The 23,881-nt window shown below is 32.7% G+C and overlaps 1 protein-coding gene and 1 pseudogene across 1 annotated transcript; one reads left to right on the top strand and one right to left on the bottom strand.

Annotated features, from left to right (window-relative positions):
* Window positions 1-161: 161 nt before the first annotated feature.
* Window positions 162-5,968, bottom strand: LOC142640307 (GPI mannosyltransferase 1-like; annotated as a pseudogene).
* Window positions 5,969-16,194: 10,226 nt separating this feature from the next.
* On the top strand, window positions 16,195-18,571 carry LOC142638036 (aspartyl protease family protein 2-like). Its single transcript, XM_075812024.1, has one exon. It carries the CDS (start codon window positions 16,691-16,693, stop codon window positions 18,326-18,328), a length of 1,638 nt encoding a protein of 545 aa, XP_075668139.1. The 5' UTR covers window positions 16,195-16,690; the 3' UTR covers window positions 18,329-18,571.
* The last annotated feature ends 5,310 nt before the right edge of the window (window positions 18,572-23,881 follow it).

Genomic DNA, 23,881 nt, shown 5'->3' on the forward strand with positions numbered 1-23,881 from the left:
TTGAATTGAAAGTCAAAAAGTGTCATTTATAATTTAGTCTTTATATTTTAGAACATCTAACTTGGAAATAAACACATCTAATTTTACAAAGAAATTGTGGGAGAAAAAAAGTAATCTGGAAAGCAATCGATAAAGTTACTAGTACCATCATTGTAATTTCATTACTGGAGCATATAGCCCCACATCAACCAATGAAGTTCAGCACCCATGCACAAGAATATGCAAGATAGACCTTTCCATTTTAGCTTCAAATGGCTCCATGGCAGTATAAGAGGCAAAAGGTAGAAAAACCACACAAAATATTGTGCAGTGATTACCTGTCAAATTTGGGTATTAGATTCTCTCATAATTTTAATACATTTTTATCGACCATAAAGACAATAGAAAAAAGGCAGTGCAAAATAAAAAAGACAGCCCCCAAAATCTAGGGAAATTTCTTTTGTTTATATAGGAAGTGTTTCTGCTTTTCTTATAACCAGCCACCACATAACTTACTGTTTCAGAGAACAAGCCAAATCCTCGCACATCTTATCAAATTCTCCTTTTACTTTTTTTACAAAGTGTACATTTTAAGAATACAACAGCAAATTATATCACGGAATGAAGAGTCTAAAATTTAAGGTCCCATATTTGAATAGCTTGCTGAAGCAATCAAATAATATGTATTAAAAGAATGAACTACAAGAAGCTCCAAGATGTTGATATGGCTATTGAGTCCAGGATAGTCACTTTCAACACCCCAAAAAAAAAAAAAACCGAGGTGGTGTTGATGCTGTCTGACACAGCAGAAATTTGCACAAGAAAATGTGACTTTCTATATGCTAGACATTTCTCACCACAACAGAAATTTAAAAGAACCTTAAACAATCTTATAGTCCTTAACTATACGAAATTGCCAAAAAAATATAGTTATGAGACTTTAACAAAAAGTAAAATAGTCTATTAATAAAAATAGTATCTATTTAGACTTTAGACCCTAGCATAACACCATGACAAGTAAACTGAAACTTGGATCAATATTAAATTATTAGAAGATGCTGTCACTCGTATAATTGAGAGTTATTGTTGCTGTAATATTCCATCTTCAGATACCTTTTAATTATAATTTGATGGTCAATGCTAAAGATAACTTGCATTTATCACAAGGATCGGACCATAGACCTATAAGAACTGTTCGACAATAAGGCAATTCATTTATATTAGCAGATATTAATTTCCCTTTAGGGCCAAAAATGATTAAAAAAAAAAAGTACCATTTTTGTTAACACCATCACTATTTAGTATGCGTTTCCCCCGTTTTTGTCTCAGGGGCAGGCCTCTCTCTCAGAGGACGAAGGTGAATCTCTTGGTATCGAGGTTACGGAGGAGGAGGAAATAAAAATTGCTCTTTGGTCAATGAAGCCTTTTAAAGCGCCTGGTCCAGATGGGCTTGATGTCGGGTTTTATCAGCGCTTTTGGGTTGTGGTTGGGAAATCTATGGTTGAGGAAATTAAGGAAATTTTCACTAGGAAGAAAATCCCAGATTATCTCAATAGAACCCTTATTGCTCTCATTCCTAAGATTCAAGGTCCTGAAACTCTAGGCAACTATCAGCCTATGTAATACTGTCTATAAAATCATCACGAAGATTATAGTAGCTCAGATTAGACCCTTTTTGGACAAGCTTGTTTCCCCGCTTCAAACTACTTTTGTGCCAGGAAGAAAGGGTATTGACAATGCGATTATCGTTCAAGAACTTATTCACTCCATTAGTAATGCCAAAGGCAAGGAGGGATTCATGGCTATAAAGATTGATCTCGAAAAAGCCTATGATAAGCTAGAGTAGGGCTTCATTAGGGAGAGGTTTCTTAGTTTCAATTTCCCTATGGATATAGTGGAGATCATAATGAGTTGTGTTTCCACAGTCTCAACCTCTATTTTGTTCAACGGAGGTATGTTGGAACCCATTAACCCCTCTAGAGGTATTAGACAAGGAGATCCGCTGTCCTCCCTACTTATTCATTTTGTGTATGGAGTTCCTGGGTCAACTTATTGAGAAGAAATGCAATGAAAAATTGTGGAATCCAATTAAAGCTTCTAGATGTGGTCCGAGTTTCTCTCATCTTTTCTTTGCAGACGACCTGGTGCTTTTTGCTAAAGCTAATCAAGCTAACTGCTCTGCCATCCGAGAGGTGCTTGATATCTTCTGTGAAAAATCTGGTCAGAGTGTTAGTCAGGCCAAGTCGAGGGTGTCTTTTTCGCCTAATGTTGATTTGGAAAGCAGGGAGGATATGTGTAGTCTTCTTAGGTTCAGGTCGACTTCTACTATTGGGAAATATTTGGGAATTCCTATCAAGCATCGAGGGCGGTCGAATCATGATTTTGATTTCATTTTGGATAGAATGAAACAAAAGCTTTCGGGGTCGGAAGGCAAATCTCTTGTCTATGGCGGGTAGAACAGTTCTTATCCAATCTTCCTTGTCTACTATTCCCAGTTATACCATGCAGTGTGCTTACCTCCCGAGCAAAGTGTTGGATGGTATAGACAGGATCAGTAAGAATTTTTTGTGGGGCTCTATGGATACCTCTAAAAAAATGCATTGGGTGGGTTGGCATAAGGTGACAATGCCTAGAAAGGAGGGTGGCTTGGGATTACAGTCTGCGGTTGGGAGGAACACATCCTTGTTGGCAAAGCTTAACTGGAGGTTCCATTCAGAAAAAGAATCTTTATGGGCCAGAGTGCTTAGAAACAAATATTGCATTCGCCGGAGAACAAGCTCAACCAACCGCGACAAGCTTCCTTGTTCCAGAGTGTGGAAAGGTATGAGAAAAGGTCAGGATGTTTTTAATATTGGAACAAAATGGGTCATTGGGAGAGAAAGCAATCTTAGGTTTTGGATGGACAATTGGTCTCCTCAAGGTCCTATCAGAAATTTAGTGCAGGGTCCTCTGAGCAGGGGTGAAAGTACCTTGGAAGTTAAGGAAGTGGTATCGGCGAATGGTTGGAATTGGTCAAAAATTTCATTTGATCTTCCCTTGAGTTTAAAGCAGGAAATTCAGGCTACTCCCTACGCTATAGTTGCTAGGAGTGAGGATAGGTTGTCATGGGCAGCTAATTCCAATGGAAATTTTGATCTAAAAAGCGCGTATAAATTGGCAACTACAGGAAGTGTCAGCCATGATTTTGAGGGGCATTGGATTTGGAATATAAAAATCCTCCCAAAAATTCAATTCTTTGTTTGGAAATGTTTTCACAATAGTATTAGTGTTAAAGATTGCCTAGCTTCAAGAGAAGTCAGTTCTGACCCTTCTTACCCTCAGTGCAGAGACGACTCGGAAACTATTATTCACTTGCTGCGAGATTGTTGGGGTAGCAAAGAACTTTGGAAGCAGCTAGGTATATCTGAGGCGGATAGGAATTTTTATACAGGTGATCTTCATACATGGCTGGCCATGAATGCAAAGAATGAGCAAGTTATTTGTCATAACAAACCCCCTTGGAATATAGTGTTCCTCTTTGCCATTTGGATGCTATGGAAGCATAGGAATAGTTTTATTTTCCAGAATAGAAATTCTAACCCAAATTTGGCTGCTCAAATTATCAGTCAAGAAAGTGATTTCTACTGGTGTGTTGCGGATTGGACAAAAGCCAACAATTTCATAATGAAGAATATTAGATGGGAGAGGCCAAGAAGTGGCTGGAGGAAGCTAAACACAGATGGGTCCTCTTTAGGCAACCCGAGACTAGCTGGTGGAGGAGGAGTGATTAGAGATGAGGCTGGTAATTGGGTGGTAGGCTTTTCAAGAAGGATTGGTGCTACTTCGAGTTTTGCAGTGAAATTATGGGCTTTGAGGGATGGCCTAACCATCTGTGTGGACAAGAACTTCCAAGCTATTGAAGTAGAGTTGGATGCAAAAGTCATAATAGATGTCCTTAAAAATTCCAATTAGACAAATCCCATCTTTTCCCCCTTGCTAGATGACTGCAAGCAGTTAGCATCTCAGATCTTGCACTTTCATTTCAACCACTGCTATCATGAAGCTAATCGATGCGCTGACTACCTCGCAAGAAAAGGTGCGATTCAAAATGAAGACTTCCGCATTTTTTATTATCCTTCTCTGGAGTTACTCCCTATTCTTAACCATGACCTGTCTGGATTATTTGTAAGTAAGCGTTGTCCTGCTGATTTTTCGTTTGTGTAGTTTCTTTGTTTGTACTCCCTTTTACCCAAAAAAGAAAAAAAAGCTTATTTTTGCTACTATTTATAAGTCTCATTGCACTTTGTAGTACTATTCATGGGTCTCACTGTACTATTTCGGCTAACTTTTACATTTATCTAGTGAGCGTTTGGTTCACGTCCACGTTTGGACGTTTTGCGTTTCATTCTTTTTTCTTTTTCTTTTTTCTTTTTTTTAAACAGTGCCTATTACACTATGCAAATAGGCAAATGAATAGTGTTTTTGGAGTGAACAGTAATCCAGAAATTATTTTTTTATTATTTTCAGTTTTTAGCAAAATAAGCAGTATCCAAACGCACCCCTACAGTACTTTTAGCAAAAAAATTTTAGTTTCAACAAAATAAGTGGATCTCAAATAGACCCTTAGACTAAAAAATATATATAATAATAATAATAATTTTATCCATAAATGAAAAGGGCTTAATTGCTCAATAGACACCTCTCAACATTAAAAAAAGAGAAAAAAGAAAAAAGACATACAATAACCTTTACAAGAAAATATCGCTAAGACTATTTCCATGAACTGAAATACCTGGAGTAAGGAAATGGTAAATTCAAGTATACATTATGACAATCCACAGAACTCTTTTTTACCTTTATGATTTTGATAACCAACATACACCTTCCCATATTCCCATGGATTATCAAAAGGTCAACCTCTCTTGGGTGGTACACCCAATATTGTGATCGTGTTCCCAATTGCATGTGAGTTAGTGTGTGAACTTGCGAGAATGAGTTTTGACAAAAGTGTTTATCAACTTAATCTAGCAGTTTCATGCTGTAAAGGAATATGAATTCTATCCAAACCTAACATCATAGAAATATGCAATTAAAAAAAAAAAAATACTACAATTAATTTTACTATAGAATGCTTACATAACTCATGTGGTACTGGTAGTAAATGTGATTGATGTTATTTCAACAATGAATCGTATTTTTGTGATGAATAACTAATTAATTTGTAAAATTTATACAGTAAAATTTGCAATATTCTTACCATCACTTAAGAAAATAAAAAATAAAAGTACCCAAAGAATCATGGTACAGACATTCATGAGACATAACAGGACCCAAATAACCATGGTACAAACACAAGAGGCTCACAGTTCTCAGGAGTCCCAATTGTAAAAGTAAACAGATTGAACAGCCAGACCATAACAAAACTAACACACATATAGGACCATTTGGTTTGGTAGTTTAAGTAACACTTTTTAATTATTAAATAACATTGCATGTATTTTTATACATTTTTTCACACATACACGTTTTAAAAAAATATAAACAACGTAATGTTACCAAATGGCCCATTTTATGGAGCTCCACGTAGCTTCAAAACGCTTCGTATAAAATACCCCACAAGCAAATCTGTAATTCTCAAACAAAACCAATCGACACCCAAATCACAAACCATGCAAAAAATTTACAGTCAAACAAAAAAAAAAAAAAAAAAAAGTAGAAACTTTAATATTTAATTACTTATTTACACTATACCTGAAGCTGAGAAGAGAAACTTGCCCCAAGAGCGACGGAAAATGGAATTGGGTACGAGTAAAAAAGGGAGCAAAGGTGAGTCTCTGAATGTGGATCTCAGATAAGGGGATTTGCCAAAGTTCATTAGAGAAGCAGCGTCGGAGAAAACAAGGTAATCAATGTCAGTGTACCTGAGCTCCATGTGGGTGTCTTGCCATTCACCGTATAGGATTAAGATTACTCTGAAAATGGCTGATAGTACGAGGGATCGGGCGAAAGTTCATGGTGGACATTGGTTTGGTTCTGCAAGTTCATGCGTAGGATAGAAAGTGTTTTGATGGGTTCGTACAAGGTGAAAGGAAGACTGACTTCCTCAACGGTGCCGTTTCAGTCCCAAGTTCCATAATTAGTATTTTTTTTATTTATTATTAAAGCCTATTTCTATTGACTATTGTGAATATAAGAAGTAACTAAGCTGGTTAGCATTTTTAATAAAGAGTTATGCTAGTGCTACAACTTGTTGCTCGGCACATAGACGAGTTGTGGCATAAGTTATGCAACAAGTTATGACATTAACATAACTTTTTAATAAATCGTTATAAACGAGTATTAAAAGTTAGAACTAATTTAACAACCTCGAAAACATTATCTCACAAAATAGGCTCTTTACACTATTGTCAAGCATGTATATATCTTAATGGACCTCAATTTGTATTAAGTGCCATCCCATTTTTTATTTTGAAAAGTGTCTATACATATATAGGTTCAAGAATTATATAAACTTAAAATATATATATATAATAATAAAAAGACTCAATCTAAAACTTATTATATTACTTGTAAGGACACAATTCGAGCCCGGGCCCATAATCAGAAGGAAATAGGCCTGAAAAGCCTTTTTACAATAAAATTTGTAGAGAGTGAGCTCGAAATCTAGGTTCTAATAATGTTTAAATAATAAAGAATGATGGGCTTTGGTCACAATGACACTCACAAGGAATTAATTATATGAATATGAATGAAAACTTCTCCTCAAACACAATCCGATGATAAGTTATATTACTACTTCTCAAAATAGATTACAACTATAGATAGTCAGGTTTATAATGTACTTTTTTCTTTTTCTCTCCAAAAAATCCCCCCTTTTACCATCTCTCTTTTATACTCCCTCATTCTTCCCATTTTCATCCTCCACCTTATGGTCAGACCGCTGGTTTAGATACTTGTCTCATCCACCTTCCCTGAAATCTTCCTGAAGTCTTTGGAAATAGGAGCCAAGTTTCAAACCTGATGTTCAGGTCTCACTTCCCCATTAATGCCACCAGAGTAGCAGTTGCAGAGCATTCAATGCGGGGGCGGTGGTAACAACTTTATCTTAAATATTCCACTGCCCTTCTTCATATCTTCCACATTTACCATTTCTACCCTTACATACAAGATTTTTCTAGAATATAGCCTATGAAGGTTTAACCAGGTCTTCATTTACCTCGGCTTTACATAGCCGAGGGCACAATCATCCTTGGACCGTCCCCTTGGACATACCTATACAGACGTTACCTTATCTTTGTTTAGTATTGTTTCTGAATTGACTTTCATCCATCCTCGGACTATTCGATATCCTCAGATTGGGCCTTTAGCCCAAAAGATATTTTTGGGCCATCCTACACATATTCCTAGGCCTAATGACCCTACACTACTGCCTAAAACTTTGAATGTGTATTACTTTCATCCTATTTAAAACTAATTTAGGCATTGTTTTAAACCAATTTTAGATCCTATTTAAAATAACTTCTAATCTATTTTTAAAAAATCTTGCTAGATTTTCTCACAAAAAATTATAATTAATTCAAATAGATTAAAAAAAAGTATACTATGTTCTAAAATATTGTTGTTCATATCTTAATTGAAAAATGCATACATAAAACAATTTATTGTATCATAATAACAAAAATTAATTCAGTATAGAAGTAATAAAATATTTTTTTTTTCTAAAATAAAATTAACAAGAATTAACAATTTGCATGTTTTACCAAATAATATTTTTTACAATGCCATTTTAAAAGTTAATAAAATATAAGAATGCCAATTTTTTTTTTTTTATAGAAAAATATAGATACAATGACATTCCATCATATGAAGCGGTCCATGTGAGATTTTACCCTTTTTATGAAAAGATATTACCGGTTGAATTAATTGAAAATCACGAATTTAAGAATAATTTATTAATCGTTCTCAAAAAAAAATTATTAATAGTATTTAACTTGTGTAGAATTTTTAATTTTCATGTAAGTTTGTCTATTTTTAAATGTAGTCATGGGGCTGGTTTAAACTAATTTTTTGAATCAATCTCTATTATCATTTAGTCAATACCAGTCAAAATAAACTATGCACATAACAAACACACACGTTTAGTAGATCTAAACTTTGTTTACCAAGAACCAAAGTCAGGTATTTTTCCCGTATGTTCCAATTTTTTTTTTTAAAGGAAGGAAATCGTTGGCTACCAGATAAAGAATATAGTTAATTATAGTCCTATTCCGAGAATTCGATTTCACTAGCTGATATGATTACACCCTCGGTTTGACTTCATATTTTCAAAGATTAGATTTAGATGCAATTGAGTGAAAGATAACACCATGTCATGGCATAGCTGTCATACAAAGCAAAACAACATTGTCTCTTTCTTTCTTTTTTCAAGATTGAACTCAAATTAGCTCATTAATTATGTCTTTACCCATGTCATTGATCACTATATATATATTGTTTTTGTATGTTTGTTTTATACCTTAAAAAAATTAATTAAATTAGGTAAAATTTAATGGATGTTTTAAGGGCATTATTTTAAGAACTTAAAAAAAATATTTTATAGTTTTTTGGATGATTTTTTACATTTTTCATCAGAATTGTGTCAAAATTTTCCTAAAATTGTTTATTAACAATCATGACCCATTAAATTATAATTAGAATTTCTTGTAATCCTTTTCAGAGTTTAATATAACCTAATAAATACATAATGTGGAATTTAGCATACGCTATACGCAACATATACTTTTACATACAATTCTTTGCTTCAAAGTCTGGACAAACATAAGAGAATTGCCATAGGTTATTAATAATAGCAACCTCAAACTTGTTTAGAGTAAAAATTTAACTCAACCGCCCATTCAATCACAATACTCCATATGCTTTTAATAGCCGACGAAAGTTTTGTAACTTGAATTAATAAATCTTAATGGGATTGATTCTTATCTTGACAAAAAAAAGGATTTTAAAATGGATGATATGACTTAATAATCAACATTTGCTAACATGTTATTGTCAACTTTAAGCTCAAAGAAAAGGACTAGAGGATTTACTGTTAAGACTGATGTGAAATAAAAGATTTGACACGGTAAAAGAGTTTAGTCTATCTAAGCAAAAGCCTCCCAAGTCCATGCACAGACATCGTGCTTTGAAATTTTGATAGGTACAGGTAACTGAAAGAAAATAAATGCCCACATTTGACATACAACATACAAATACAAATATATACAAGGAGACAGAGCTGTAATGGAAAATCTCATCTAAATGGGTTTTCCCATTGTTCAAAATCTTTTGTTACTTTCTCCAAGAAACAAGCACTTATCATCAACATCAATTGGTTAATAATGAATTTGGAAGGTAAACCTAACGTGATTGCGTGTTGGGAATGCCGCAGCTTCACCTATAGTAGCAGTACTTTTGTTTGTCAAACTAAAACTCTACCAAAATTTTATACGGTATAGTATGATTTTCAAACATGTTGTGTTAACAGTGTAAATGCCATATATAGTCACACAATGGATATATATCTGGCCTTCACAATCTTATAGAACTCTTTTTTTTTTTTTTTTTGTCATTAATGTGTTACCGATAATATTGTGGAATATTGCAGGTTGAGATGCAACGTGCTACTTGTTATTTGAGGAATATGCCTAACTAGTTTTGGACTTTTTGGAGTTTTTTAGTAGCCAAATGTGAGCCACGTTACTCAAATTGTTTATAGACAATTAATTACACATATTACTGAAAAGTCTCACACTCTTTCTTTTGATTATGTGGTTGGCCTTTCTTGCTCAACCTTGCTGCATGAAGAAATACTAATTGGTTGGTATGTTAGCCCAAAAGCCACCAAGGAATTCTTGTGGAAATGTGACCACAACGAAATTTGAACAATATATTTCCAATTGGAGATAATATACATAAGTCTTTTTTTACTTAAAAGCCTAGAAAATATATATATGCGGATTGTACTCTTGTGCACTCATAAACCTTCTCCTATAATTCAATTCCAAGTTATGGGCATTAATTAATTTGTTTCATGAATCAGATTGAATCCAAGTTTTCTTGCAGGAGAGAACCAGACAATACCACATAGGTGATAAGACTTTATTTTAAACGTAACTTCTACATGTACTTAAAAACAATTGTTAATGACATAATCAAGAAGTTTTTTTGTTTAAGTCAGAAAATATTATATGATTATTGGAGTACACAAGAATTGGAGAGTACAAGGCTTCGAGGAAATTAATAGTTAATGTTGTCTCTCATCATAAAATGTTCTGCAAAGTTATTTCGATATAGAATTGAGAATAATGATAGTAACAACTACCAAGTTTTCTGCAGACTCCTGTCCAACTTGTATAATCTACAAAGCTAACTAGCAGCCTCACATGTTTGAAATCTGATCCGTTTTTTCACCTAACTCTTGGACACTTTCGATCGCTATCTCATAAATGTTTACAAAATGACCCACAAAATTGCACAGAGAAACAAGGCAACAACGTAAATAATGTCTATTGACATGGACCATGAGACAACGATAGCCTAAATTTGGGTAGTACAATATTCACTATTCAGGGATCAACTTAATTAATTGTAGAGGATAATTTCAATTTTCAACCTCCAAGCAAGGGTCCCTGGACCATGAGACAACGATCAATGGCGGCTCAAGAAATCTTTTTTAGATAGTCATTGAGAAATTAAGAAACGTAACTTATACAAATTTTAATTTTATAAAAAAAGAATTTGAATATGTCGACATCACCCAAAAAAATACACAAATATATAAAGTTTTACAATTTTCTTTTACTAACAAAATAAAAAAAATTAAAAATGAGCAATAAGAGATAAAGTGAGAGTACAAATGCTAAAATGAATGCAATAAAGTGAGAAAAAAAATTTTAATGATAGTAGAAAAGAGGAAAATGGAGAAAGAGAGTGAAAGAGAAAAGGAGAGTAACATAAAATACATACGGTGATTGTAACAATAATAATTTTTGTGTGAAATATATATTGCAAGTTCACTTACATGTGAAGCCGCCACCAACAAGTGTAGTATTCCCTATTTTTAGGGATCAGACTGTAGAAGATGATTTTCAACCATGGCACAGTGGAAAGAAGAAAACTCATCGCTGTTAATGAATTCTTTATTTTGGGGGAGGTAAATTCCATATCTTGTCCACATTCTAATATTTGTTCAAAATCATCTTTATATTTTAAAATGTTTAAAAATTGTTTTTACTAACGTTTAATAAATGAAAAATGTTGATATGAAAGAAATTACTATTCTTAATTATGGTGATCATTATGTACTGTAGTTAATATGAAAGGAACACTTAAGGGGTGGTTGGTAAAGTAGTTTGAAACGAGAGTTTTGTAATTTTTTTAATACGTGTAAGTGAAAAGGTGAAAAAGTGTGTAATGTTGTTTAAAATGTGAAAATATGAGTTTAAGTTGGCCAACCAAATAGACCCTTAGTCCTTCATGTGATACTTCGGTGAAAAGAAAAAAAAAAAAAAAGCACCCTCTTAACCAGTCAACATTACAAACTGAACCCTAAACTCTAAAATCTCACCATATTCATTGAAGTCAAATTATTTTAATCTCAAATCTTTTACCTGACTGTCATATATTTGACCCCTTAAGCCAGTTTACCAAACATCTTTTACTTAACACACAAGAATTGAAGCCTATTTTAGCTCTCAAAAATAAGAAAAAGAAAAATCGATGTTAGAGCCTATGAAACTTAATTTCTTTAAACCAGGGAGTTTGAAGAGAAGGGGTCGTGTCGCATTTTTCTAAGTCATAAGCACATGGAAAGAGAGACAAAAATTTACTATCCATGCACTGTGTCTATACCACACCACGACCAGGTGGCACTCTTTAAATTGTAAAAATGGTCCAATTTTCCACCTTCAAAGCCCCTTTCGCATTCTTTATTCTAAAAGTTTAAACGTCATTTTTTTTTGGGGAGTCAACAATGCTACAAGTCCAATGGTCCAACCAAACCAACTACTACGCATGCAATTAATTAAGATCCACACAAAAAAAAAATGGTTCATGGGTCAGGGCGGCAACAGCATGTATGTCTGCTCACACTACTACGACTCACCTCGTTTTTCTCTTTTGGTTTCTTTTGTGTTCATACTTATTAGTATTTTTTATTTCATTTATTGTATAAGTTTTAAAGCTCATTGAACATATATTCTAGACATCTTAATTGTGGCAAACATATATTCTGCATTTTTTATTAGATCTTGTTCACAGGTACTTGTGTCTATAGATCAAAACTTTAAATATGCATGAAAAAAAATGACATTAAGAAGAATGTGAATCTGCCACTTGGCAGTTTTATGTTAAGGGCTCTTTATAACTCTTTTGAAATAAGTAGATTGAATTTAATTGTTACATCACGTCATCAGTTGTTTAAATACATACCAAAATAGTGATAGCTAACAATTTTTTTTTTTTTTTTGTGTGTTGATAATGTGTTCAAATCTAATTCAATTGTTTCAAAATAAATCGATATAGTTTAAACACTCCATAATAGAGTTATATTGAGAACTTTAGAGGATTTTAATCCGTAAACATTGGATTTAATCCAAACTAATGATAATCATTAACATGACAAATATTATAATTAGTCATGTCATGGTAAAAAATTGATGGATGGAAGGATCATACTTCAAATTTTAACAATTTGATAATTAAGTTAAAACTTTGTAAAATTTATAGATTGAGTTGATTCTTATGATTAACTTAAATAATTAATACGAGGTTTTGTGATATATATGCTGTAAGAAACACAAATATTTAAATTACATTTTAATGAAAAGACTTGAAGATTTCATCATTGTATTACGTAAGGAGTGCCATGATGATTAGTTGTCGAGATAGTATAGCCACTTATTTCTTTTATGAATTTAAGTGATAATCTAATGATAATAACATATTTTATGGTACCTTATGTTTGTGATTTATACCCCAATTTGCTTTATGAGCACAACCACACTTAAAACTATTTGTGCTTATTTTCACAAAAACTAATTTATGGTCAATTTAATTGCCACAATGCAATCTCATAGCAACTGTATTGTGATAATTATATGCACAAAAAAGTATTGAGTAGTAAATCGTACATGGATAACAATCAGAAATGAAAATGAAAGCAAAAAAAGACTTGAAGAAGGAGAGAAACTTTCAAATTGTGTTAAGTATAGTATGCGCTAAGGTAATAAATTTTATATTTTCGAAAAATCTTAGTAGCATTTGTCATTAATCCAAATTTCAAGAGTTAATTTTGTGTTTCTCTTAAAAAAAAACGCCAAGGATGTTGGACCTAGTGCTGAGTATGCTTTCAGGCTTTACTAGACTAGTGCTACCCTACCTCCACCTGACCGAGAATTATTTTGTTGCTTGGCTAGTTTAAAGTTTAAACACATAAAGGAAAAGGGAAAGTTTGTTGTGAGGTGGAAGAAAAAGGGAAAGTTGATAATCATAAATTGCTAGTTGGAAGTCTGAACCAAAAAATAGGGATAAGTTATTAAAAATGGAGAAATGATATGTCCACAATATTTTTACAACAAATCTTAAATGGCAGATTGTTACTGGTTGTTATTGTTGGGGACAAAAAAGTCATCTTAGCGTTAGATTCAAATTTAAACTAATAACAACTAACCGCCTGTGATTTGTTGTAAAAATATTGTAAAAATGTTATGGACGTAGCATCTCTCTTAAAAATGATGGTTTTTTTTTTAAGGGAATAAAAATGATGGTTTGAACTTTGAACACATAAATGGGGAAAAAAAAGGTTATTAGAATATCTAGTTTGAGAAATCAGACCAGAAATTTCTCAAAAAAAGAAAAGAATGTCTAGTTTGAAGTTTGAATATATAAAGAAAAAAAGGAAGGTTGATTAAAAATTTTGAAGAGAAAAAATTCAAGTGTCTTACGTTTGAATTCATGGTCATTGGTCCAAACTCAAAAGGGTAAAAAAAAAAAGGAAACGTCACATCCCTGTTGGTCACGTATTATATACGCACCTTAATTATGTCATACACTAAAATTTGTGGAGATGTTTATACCAAAAAAAAAAAATTGTGGAGATGAAAAAACAAAAAAATACAAAGCACAAATTAGGTTTGGCTACTTCTTCGTACATGGACTACATTAATTAGTTATTATTATCATCTCAAAAGTTTTTTGATATTTAAATAGGTTTAAGTATTAAAAAAAATAAAACCTCGTTTTGTAATTACTATCTTTGATTAATAATAACAATAATAAGATGGTATTACCATTGCTTGGTTAAGGAAAAGGATAACAGAAGATTACCCCTCATTAACTTATGGGTTATTAGATTTTAAATACACCAAAATATGAATGAGATTATTCTGACAATAGAGACTAGAACATTTCACTAACAAAGTAACACTCAAGGTTAATAGGCTTCCAATTGCCAATAGAGACTTGAAGATATTTTTTTAATATAATCACTGAGTGTTAACCAAACAAAATTCCCTAACAAAATAACGAATTATCTTCTTCTTCTTTTTTGAGAAAATGACTGATCTTTAACTCGATAATCGTTGTAAGATGTGACTCATGAGATTAATTATGAATTATTATAAAGATTTGAAAAATATTGGGTTGATGTTTATGTCAATATAGAAGAACAAAAAGACAATTTTAAAAATTCTGTCTCCTTATACAGTATATAAGATCTAAATCAGTGTGTATTTGTGAAGACATGAACCCTTAATTTTGAATTTAAACATTTTTTTCAATTTCATTTTGTAAATTAAAATTTGAAGAAAAATGTTAGAGGTAGTATTCATTTTAAACATGATTTCATCAATTGTAAATCTCACAAATAAAGTGCATATAAACCAAATGATTGTCACACTTTGACACCAAAACTTGCAATCACAATAATTTATAAAATCATTATTATAATTTTGTAATAAACCAAAAAGAAGAAGAAGATAAGTTAGATCATTATTGATTGATCATTACTATGCTTGTCTCATTATTCATATTATTAATTGATCAGCATTACCCAGGCCATTGAATGAGATAACAATGCCTTTTTACTATTACCATGCTTGTCTCATTCATTAGAAATATATATTTAACTTGTTATAAGATGTGACTCGTAAGATTAATTATGAATTATTTTGTTATTTTGAAATATATATATATATATATATATATATTTATTTAAAGATTTGAAAAACATTGGGTTGATGTTTATATCAATATAGAAGAACAAAAACACAAAATTTTAAAAACTGTCTCCATATACATTATATAAGACTTTAATATTTATCATAATATACTAATCTAAACCAATGTATACTTGTGAAGATATGAACTCTTAATTTTGAATCTAAACATTTTTTTTTTCAATTTCATTTTGTAAATTAAAATTTGAAAAATGTTAGAGGTACTATTCATTTTAAATTGACTTGATTGACAAAAAAATTGAAAGTTTTTGTCAAATATCTCACAAATAAAGTGCTTACAAACCAAATGAGTGTTACACTTTGACACCAAAACTTGCAATCACAATAATTTATAAAATTATTATTGTAATTTTGTAATAAACATTAAAAAAAAGATATCTTTAATTATTATTAATTTTTTTGAGAATGTGATCATTGTTAATTGATCATTACTATGCTTGCCTCGGTATTAGCCAGGCCATTGAGTGAGACAACCCCTTTCTTACTATCATACTATGCTTGTCTCATTCACTAGTAATCCATATTTTACTATATTCATTTTCTTAATATTTTGGTCAGAGAGGTTGATATTCGTGTTCTATTTAATTGAATTGAAATTAGGAAAAGACAAGGTCAAATCAAAACTCCGACCAAGCAAAACTAAGCTCGTAGAGAGAGAGAGAGAGTGAGAATAGAGCTCTCGTTTTCTTTGACTTTTTGTGAAGTAGCAGTGGCTTCTTCTGCAACTTGTAAAAAAGAGAAGAAAAAAAAAAAGTTTCAATTACATACACAGTGATATATGAAATTTATGGTGGAGGAAATAGGGAGGAAGAACCACTCAAAGGAGACCAGGTAAAATCACATTTTTAAATACTTCAAATAAATAAATAAATGCTTATTTCTTAATTTATTTTTTCCTCTTTCAAAGTTCAACTAAAACAATCTACAATATATATCTACCAAACCGCGTTAGTCGACTCCAACACATGACTTTCTGAAACAAACATGGTTTTAAAGTCTTTAACATTGTTCCCTAGCAACCAAAAACACACACACAGACCCAAAACTCATCTGACTTCTCTTCCTTTCTGTTCTTTTCTTTCCAAGTTCCAAAGAGACATTTTTTTGGTTATAAAACTGAACCTAATATTTAATTCCTTGTCATTTTTACAGAGCCTATTCTAGTTCTTTTAGCTTCAACAGAGATTTCTTTCTGGGTTTCTGGGTTTGAAAGCAAGTCCTGCTTGGTTTTCATATATATTCCTGTTCTTCTTTCTTTGTTTTCACTTTCTGGGTTTTTCTCTTCACACCCTTTTCTGTTTGGAATTGAAAGAAAGTTCTGAACTTTTTTTTTTCTTTCATTCAAAGCATTGACTTTTCAGCAAAGGCTTGCTCTTTCTGTGTTTTCCCGGCTCATTTTCTGGGGTCGAATTTGTTGTAGGATTTTCTCTGCAACCAAACAAGGAGAACTTGTCACCATGGTTCTTAAGGTTGCTCTGCTCAGTCTAGCTTTCCTTTTAATCTTCCTCGGAGCTTTCGAAGCTGTTTCCGGAATCCACAATTCTAACGGCTCTAGTTTCGCTGGTATCGAATTGCCTGATCACCTTAGCTTCAATGCCGTTTCGTCTTCTTCGAGTACCGGTTGTAGAGGTTCAGAACCAACTAGGCAAGCAGTACTGAATGAAGAAGAAGATAAACGTAGAGATGGACCTCATAAACAGACTTTGAAGCTCCACTTAAAGCACCATCCACTGAGCAAAGAAAGGGAGCCTAAAAAATCTGTGGCTGAGTTCACAAACAAGGACTTGACTAGAATTCAGACTCTTCATACAAGGATTGTGGAGAAGAAGAACCAAAACACCATTTCAAGGCTAAATAAAGAGAAGGAGCTATCAAAGAAGCGGATTAAGTCAGTTGTTCCTAAGGCGGCTGCGGCGCCGGAATCTTATTCAGGCGACCTTTCCGGGCAGCTCATGGCGACTTTGGGATCTGGGGTGACTCTTGGCTCTGGAGAGTACTTCATGGATGTGTTTGTGGGTACCCCTCCTAAACATTTCTCTTTGATACTTGATACTGGTAGTGATCTTAATTGGATTCAATGTGTTCCTTGTTATGATTGTTTTGAACAAAATGGACCCCATTATGATCCTAAAGATTCCAGTTCTTTTAGGAATATAAGCTGCCATGATCATCGGTGTCAATTGGTCTCATCCCCTGATCCTCCTCGGCCTTGCAAAGCTGAGAATCAAACATGTCCTTACTACTATTGGTATGGAGATAATTCAAACACCACCGGAGATTTTGCATTGGAAACGTTCACGGTTAATCTTACCAAGCCTTCTGGGGAGTCGGAATTTAAGCGGGTGGAGAATGTGATGTTCGGGTGTGGTCATTGGAATAGAGGTCTATTCCATGGGGCTGCAGGGTTGTTAGGACTGGGAAAGGGGGCTCTCTCCTTTTCTTCCCAGCTGCAGTCTCTCTATGGTCACTCATTTTCTTATTGTCTTGTGGATAGAAATAGTGACACAAATGTTAGCAGCAAGTTGATCTTTGGAGAGGACAAGGACCTTTTGAGTCATCCCAATCTGAATTTTACTTCGTTTGTTGTTGATAAAGAGAATCTGGTTGATACATTCTACTATCTTCAGATTAAAGCAATTGTGGTTGGAGGTGAGGTGCTTAACATACCAGAGGAGACTTGGAATTTGTCACCAGAAGGAGCTGGTGGTACGATAATCGATTCTGGTACCACCCTAAGTTATTTTGCAGAACCTGCTTATGAGAAAATCAAGGAGGCATTTGTGAAGAAGGTTAAAGGGTACCCGTTATTAGAGGACTTTCCCATTCTGAGTCCTTGTTACAACGTGTCTGGAGTTGAGAAGATAGATCTGCCTGAATTTGAAATTCATTTTGCAGATGGAGCTGTGTGGAATTTCCCAGTTGAGAATTACTTTATCCCGCTTGAACCAGAGGGTATTGCTTGTTTGGCAATTATGGGAACTAGTCGTACCAGTCTTTCAATAATTGGAAACTACCAGCAGCAGAATTTTCACATCTGGTATGACATAAACAAGTCTAGGCTGGGATATGCTCCAATGAAGTGTGCTGATGTTTGACATTTTTATAGAAGATTGGAGATGATGGAGGATAAATTGTATACAATTATTGTTAGGAAGGGAGAGTTTTTTTTTTTTTTTTTTTCTTTCTTTCTTTTTTGCCATGAAAGATAACACCCAAAAAGTAGATTCGTTGTTTTTTTCAATCTTTTGAGATCAGGTGGTTATAGAAACAAGGTCATAATTTGCTTTAACAAAAATGTACCATTGCTTTTATACATATATTAACTGCTCCCTTTTGAAGTTGGTTATGTCTTTTGATTTGAAATTGTTGTTTAATTGAGGGATCACTGATGCTAGACTGATATGATGAATTTACTTTAGTATTAATTGAGGCTGATCCCTTATTCTTGATTGGTATTAAACACTTGTATCCAAGAAATTAGCTAAAATAATTGGTGCAAGGCCTATTATGTCATTGTTCTGTAGATTCACAACTACAGAAACCTTATCTCAACTATTTGGGATTTTCTACATGAATTTCTGCATTCTACTTGCTTGTGGGACAACTACTAGGGGTGTTTACCTTCATATTCTTGGATCTATTTCTGTCATTTCCTATTTTCGATTAGTTGTCGTAAATTGACACAGTTTTGGAGCACTAGTTGATCCAATTGCTATTCCTTTAAATCTTCTTTTCCTGCAATTCTGTTCCTTTAACCATATCTTCTTAAATCAGTAATTCTAGCTATACCAGTAAGCTGTCAGTTAGTCGAAGCTTAAAGAAGGGATGAGCTTCCTAATGGTATTATAGACTGCTCTTCATGTCAACTTTGATGTAGATAAGAATTTTTTGTGTGGATTTGACTCTTGAAAAGGCCCGGTGTGGTTCTCCAAATGAGGCAAAGTCTTTAGATGACTGACCTCTCTTTTAATACTCAGTTTGTGGTAGGGTTGCATCACTGTGCATGCAGAGATTATCTCCTAGTGGTTTTCAAGGTTACAACAAGAGTTTTCCTATAGAGATAACTGGTGAATCAAGCTTTACTGTTGAAGCTCTGGTTCATAACCATGCTTTTTGTTTGGTGAGGAGAGTTAGTCCAAGCATTCTCTTGCAAGTTTGGTGGCTACAAAACATATGTGCATCAATTCAGATTTGTTAAAGGATGTTTGAGGTGTGGCTTGCTAAATGAATCGATATTGCATGCATAAAGGGACTGTCATTTGAAGGCATCTTGCTTGAATCATTCGTGTCTTACTGAAGCCATCGAGAAAACTTACAGGGAAAGTCACACCACAACAATTGATGAATTCATAAATACTTTTATTGAGCTATTTTGTGTATAACTGTTTATCACAAGTTGTGCCTAGTTTAACGGATGGTTTATAGTTTCTTTTGATGGATGAGGTCTGTTGAACTTAAAATGAAATGGAAAATACTGTAAGGAGAATGCATTAAAAGAGAGAACGCAAGGCGTTATGTAGTTTGGCCTGCCGGCTTATATCTACGGGTTAAAGTCTTTGATGGTTACATCTTTGATATTAGAACTACACATGTTACAATGAATCATAGTAAGGTATATTTAAAGATTATAGGAGCTAGAGTTGGGTCTAGCTAGACCTTACAATATAATTCAGTTTCTTGGACTATCACAAATAATAAACCACATAAACCCAGAGCCATACTATCTTGGCTAGTAGAAAAACTTTCATCAATCTGACAACCCGTGTCTATCTCCAACAGTCTTTCTCAACATACACCCAATGGGAATATATATCTTTAACAAGGTCACATTTAGAGGTTCATGTGTAGTTTATGAATGTCCTCAAAAAGTACGTGGATATCACATGGTTCCAAAACAAGAAATAGCGGTCCTAAAGTGCAATTAGCCAATTAGGAATTGAAGAGAGATAGAACAGAGACCACAAAACTTGAAATTTCAAAGTTTGACCTGTTTGTCAAGAAGATGGGCTTCCTTAACGACGAGCTGCCACCAATATGCGATAGGTACCACCATTTTTGTCATGTGGTCAACCAAACTTGTATAAAACAAATATTAAAAGCCATCATTGTCATCATGACTAACCTGGCAATTAATACTACCCCATTATCCATATCATGCAACTTGACTTTCAAAACTTTCCTACTCATTTTCAAAAAAAAAAAAAAAGAATCACCTGGAGCCTGTAGGGGTTATAATTGGGCAAGCTAGATTGACCCATATTGTGAGTCCAAGTCCATCCCCAAAGTTACTCCAACTTTGAATTGGAACTTTTCGGCCTTGAGTTTTGCTTTGGGCTTACGTCAAAACTTTGGACTAAACTTAAATTGAGGTCTCCCCCACTGCAAGCATAGTCAAGTAACCTCTTATTGAAACTGGCGTAATCAGAATTTGAAGCCTTGACCTCACCATCTCCCTATGCCTATGGTTTTACTATAGTCCCAAGTCTCCAACTTCAAAAAATTTGAATATTTTGATATTTCTTGACTTAGACTTCTTATATATGACATTGTATGTGGCATATTTTAAGTTGGATTAGTAGTCATATATGGTAGAGCAAGCTTAGATGGTTTTAAGTTTTAACAATCATGTTTGTCATAGAATCAAAAGGAAGGAGTATATTGAAATTTGAATATGATAAAGTTTTATTCCAAATTGATTTGGATGAATCTTCTCCAATTCCTTACATGGTGGCTCATAAAATCATTCACGTGTATTATTTAAACAAATTACTTACTCATTAAATAGATTATATGACTAAAAGTACACGTTACTTAAATAATGTTAAATATTAAAAATGAAATTATATTTTTTTATATCTCCTTCGACAAGAATGAAAAAATTTTCCTAAATATATATGGTAAAAAATGTGTTTTTGTTTCATTCCAACAAAAAAATAAGAGGGTAACTTAAAACTCTCCTTTGTCTTAGCTAGTGGACGTAAGAAAAGAAAGAAGCGAAAAAGTTTAGTTTAGTTTTAATTTTTATTTAGAAATTAGAATCAACTTCAAATAGTTCTATAGCAATCTATATACTAATTTTTATAAATTTTTATAAATTGGCTAGCACGATAAGATGATATAATTCACATTATGTCTTAAATGTACTTATGTAGGGTTTATTGAGTCATGACCATTGTTTTAAATTGAATCGATTTGAATGTGCATCAGCCTATAAATACTAGTCTGGTTATCATATAAAATTACAAATTCATAAAAATGGAGGGTGGGTGGGGGGAACCTAAAAATCAACAATTCGATAAGGAAATTCAAAGTTGGATTGGTTTAATAGCGTAGCAACTAGCAACAGTTCATTTTGAAAGGATGCATCATGCATCAATGATGTTTTATCTTGACATTATATGGTTACATGCATTGTTAAGATGGACTCAGTGACCATTGAACTTACCATTTTTCTTGGTAATGTATAGATGGGGTTGGTGAAAGAAAATGGGATGGATGAACAGTATCTACACAGTTACCATACTAATGTGTTGACGGAAAATTTCAAATTTATTTTAGTATAAGAACTTACTCTTTCTTTTTCTTTTTTCTTTTTTTTTTCTATTTTACATATTCACTTTTCAAAATACTTCACATCAAATTATATATTGTACACTATATTTCATTAATATATCAATTTTTCTTGATTTTTTTAATTATTTCTCTTTTTTTACATACAACAACCATCATTTACTCTCTTTCTTCATCTTCAGATACGAAAAGAAAGAATAAAAAATAAATGCAAAATGAATACTAATAGCATGCGGTGACTATAGCAATAATGTATTTTTACACAACTTTACATGGTTTGATGTGAATGAATTTTGAGTTTGATTGGCTAAAGTGTGGTTATTTTTCTACTATACAAGCACTGATACAAGTGTTATAGTTATAATAAAAATAAATAAAATGAAAATGATCTTTGTTTAAGGATATTCTCATCTATTGTTCTGCTTGGGAGTTCAGTGAAAAGGAATGTAATAGTTGCAACTTGTAAGGGAATGCTCATTTCATTTGGTTCCCTCTTATGTATTTGTTGAGAAAAAAAAATGTATAAAAAGATAAAGGGTGTAGTAGTAAAATGCTGAGGATTATCAATCTATGCAAAATATGAGAAATAAAGAAGAGAGAGAGAGAGAGAGAGAGAGCAATAAGAGAATTTACATAGTTCAATAGTGTGATGTGTGCATAGTGCATACACATCCGTGGGAGCAGTTTTGCCATGCCTAGCTACATTTGTTAGGTTGCGCTTATGCTCCACTGGCTTCCTGCACTCCTCCCATAAGGTCTCAATACAAGATATCAATGATGCTTACTCATGAATATATAAGCTTATTATCTCAAACATAAATTATATTTTGATTTCATTTTCATTCCTTCTTTAGAAACCCCTAAACGCATTGGAGGTCTTTTATTATTTATTCATTACATTACATTCCTTATTTTAAAAAAAAAAAATTCCAAGGCTACATAGTATGAGTTGTAATTCACTAACCTCATGTGGGGGTCTAGTGTACTCATTTGAATTGTCATAATTTGTAGGGTTTGAGTTTTCATTAGCACCAAGGACCGCAGAGTCATCTAGCGTAAATCATGTCAGGTAAAAAATAACTAACCCCACAATCCTAACTTTTTTATTTTTTTTTCAAAAAGAGAATGTTAATTCACTAGTTTGGATTCACACACACACACATATATGACTTTGTTCTTATTTATTTGATTAAGTAAAAAGGAAAAAAAAGGTTATAATTTTTTTGTTGGCTAGCTGTCCAAAATTCTTAGAGATGGATGTTTTCTATGTTGTCTTTATTTGTTGTTCTATATTTTCCCTTCACTTTTACATTTTTTTCCTTGCCTATATCTAATATTACAAAGGATCTTTTGAAAAATTACATTTTATTATCCCTAACTATACCCCTGATTATAGTTTGCCCTCTGAACTTTTAGAATGCTCATTTACCTCTTTATACTATAACTCGTGTTTCACTTTACACCCCTACTGTTAATTAGGCTATTAACTTAGACAGAATTTATCTAATTTCCCATGTAAAAATATCTAATTTCCCATTTTCTCAATTTCTTAAAAATAAATAAGAAATTAGACTTTACTATCTTAAACTATACTCTCGATTACACTTTGCAGCCTAAACTTTGGTTTTCCGTCCAAGATAATGACAGAATTGACAACGGAGTGCAAAATATAACACAAGTTATAGTTTAGGGTGCTAACATTTTGAAAATTTAAGATGTAAAGTGTAATTTGTGATATAATTTAAAATTGTAAAATGTAATTATTGATTTATTTTATAATTAATCCCTATGTAAAAGATCTGTTTAACTCAACCAACTTTTGAAAGAGAGTTCAATTTAACTCTTTTGTTCTCAATTAATTTATAGAAAAGCGGAAGGGAAAAAAAGTTATGACTTATAAAAATGGATATATTAATTTCACTTAATAAATAATTATTAATTAAAATATTTATGTCGTTATTATTTCAACTTGATCAGATTTCATTCTTCTCTCTTTGTTTCAATTTAAAAAACAGTGGTTGATATTAAAAAAAAAAAAAAAGTGGTTATAAATCACGAGTTATAGATGAACAAACTTC

This window comes from Castanea sativa, chromosome 6 (assembly GCF_040712315.1).
Source record: "Castanea sativa cultivar Marrone di Chiusa Pesio chromosome 6, ASM4071231v1".
Taxonomy (NCBI): domain Eukaryota; kingdom Viridiplantae; phylum Streptophyta; class Magnoliopsida; order Fagales; family Fagaceae; genus Castanea; species Castanea sativa.

Bases quoted from the DNA above. Each gene is read 5' to 3' on its own strand.
- LOC142638036 (XM_075812024.1), top strand. From the start codon at position 16,691: ATGGTTCTTAAGGTTGCTCTGCTCAGTCTAGCTTTCCTTTTAATCTTC.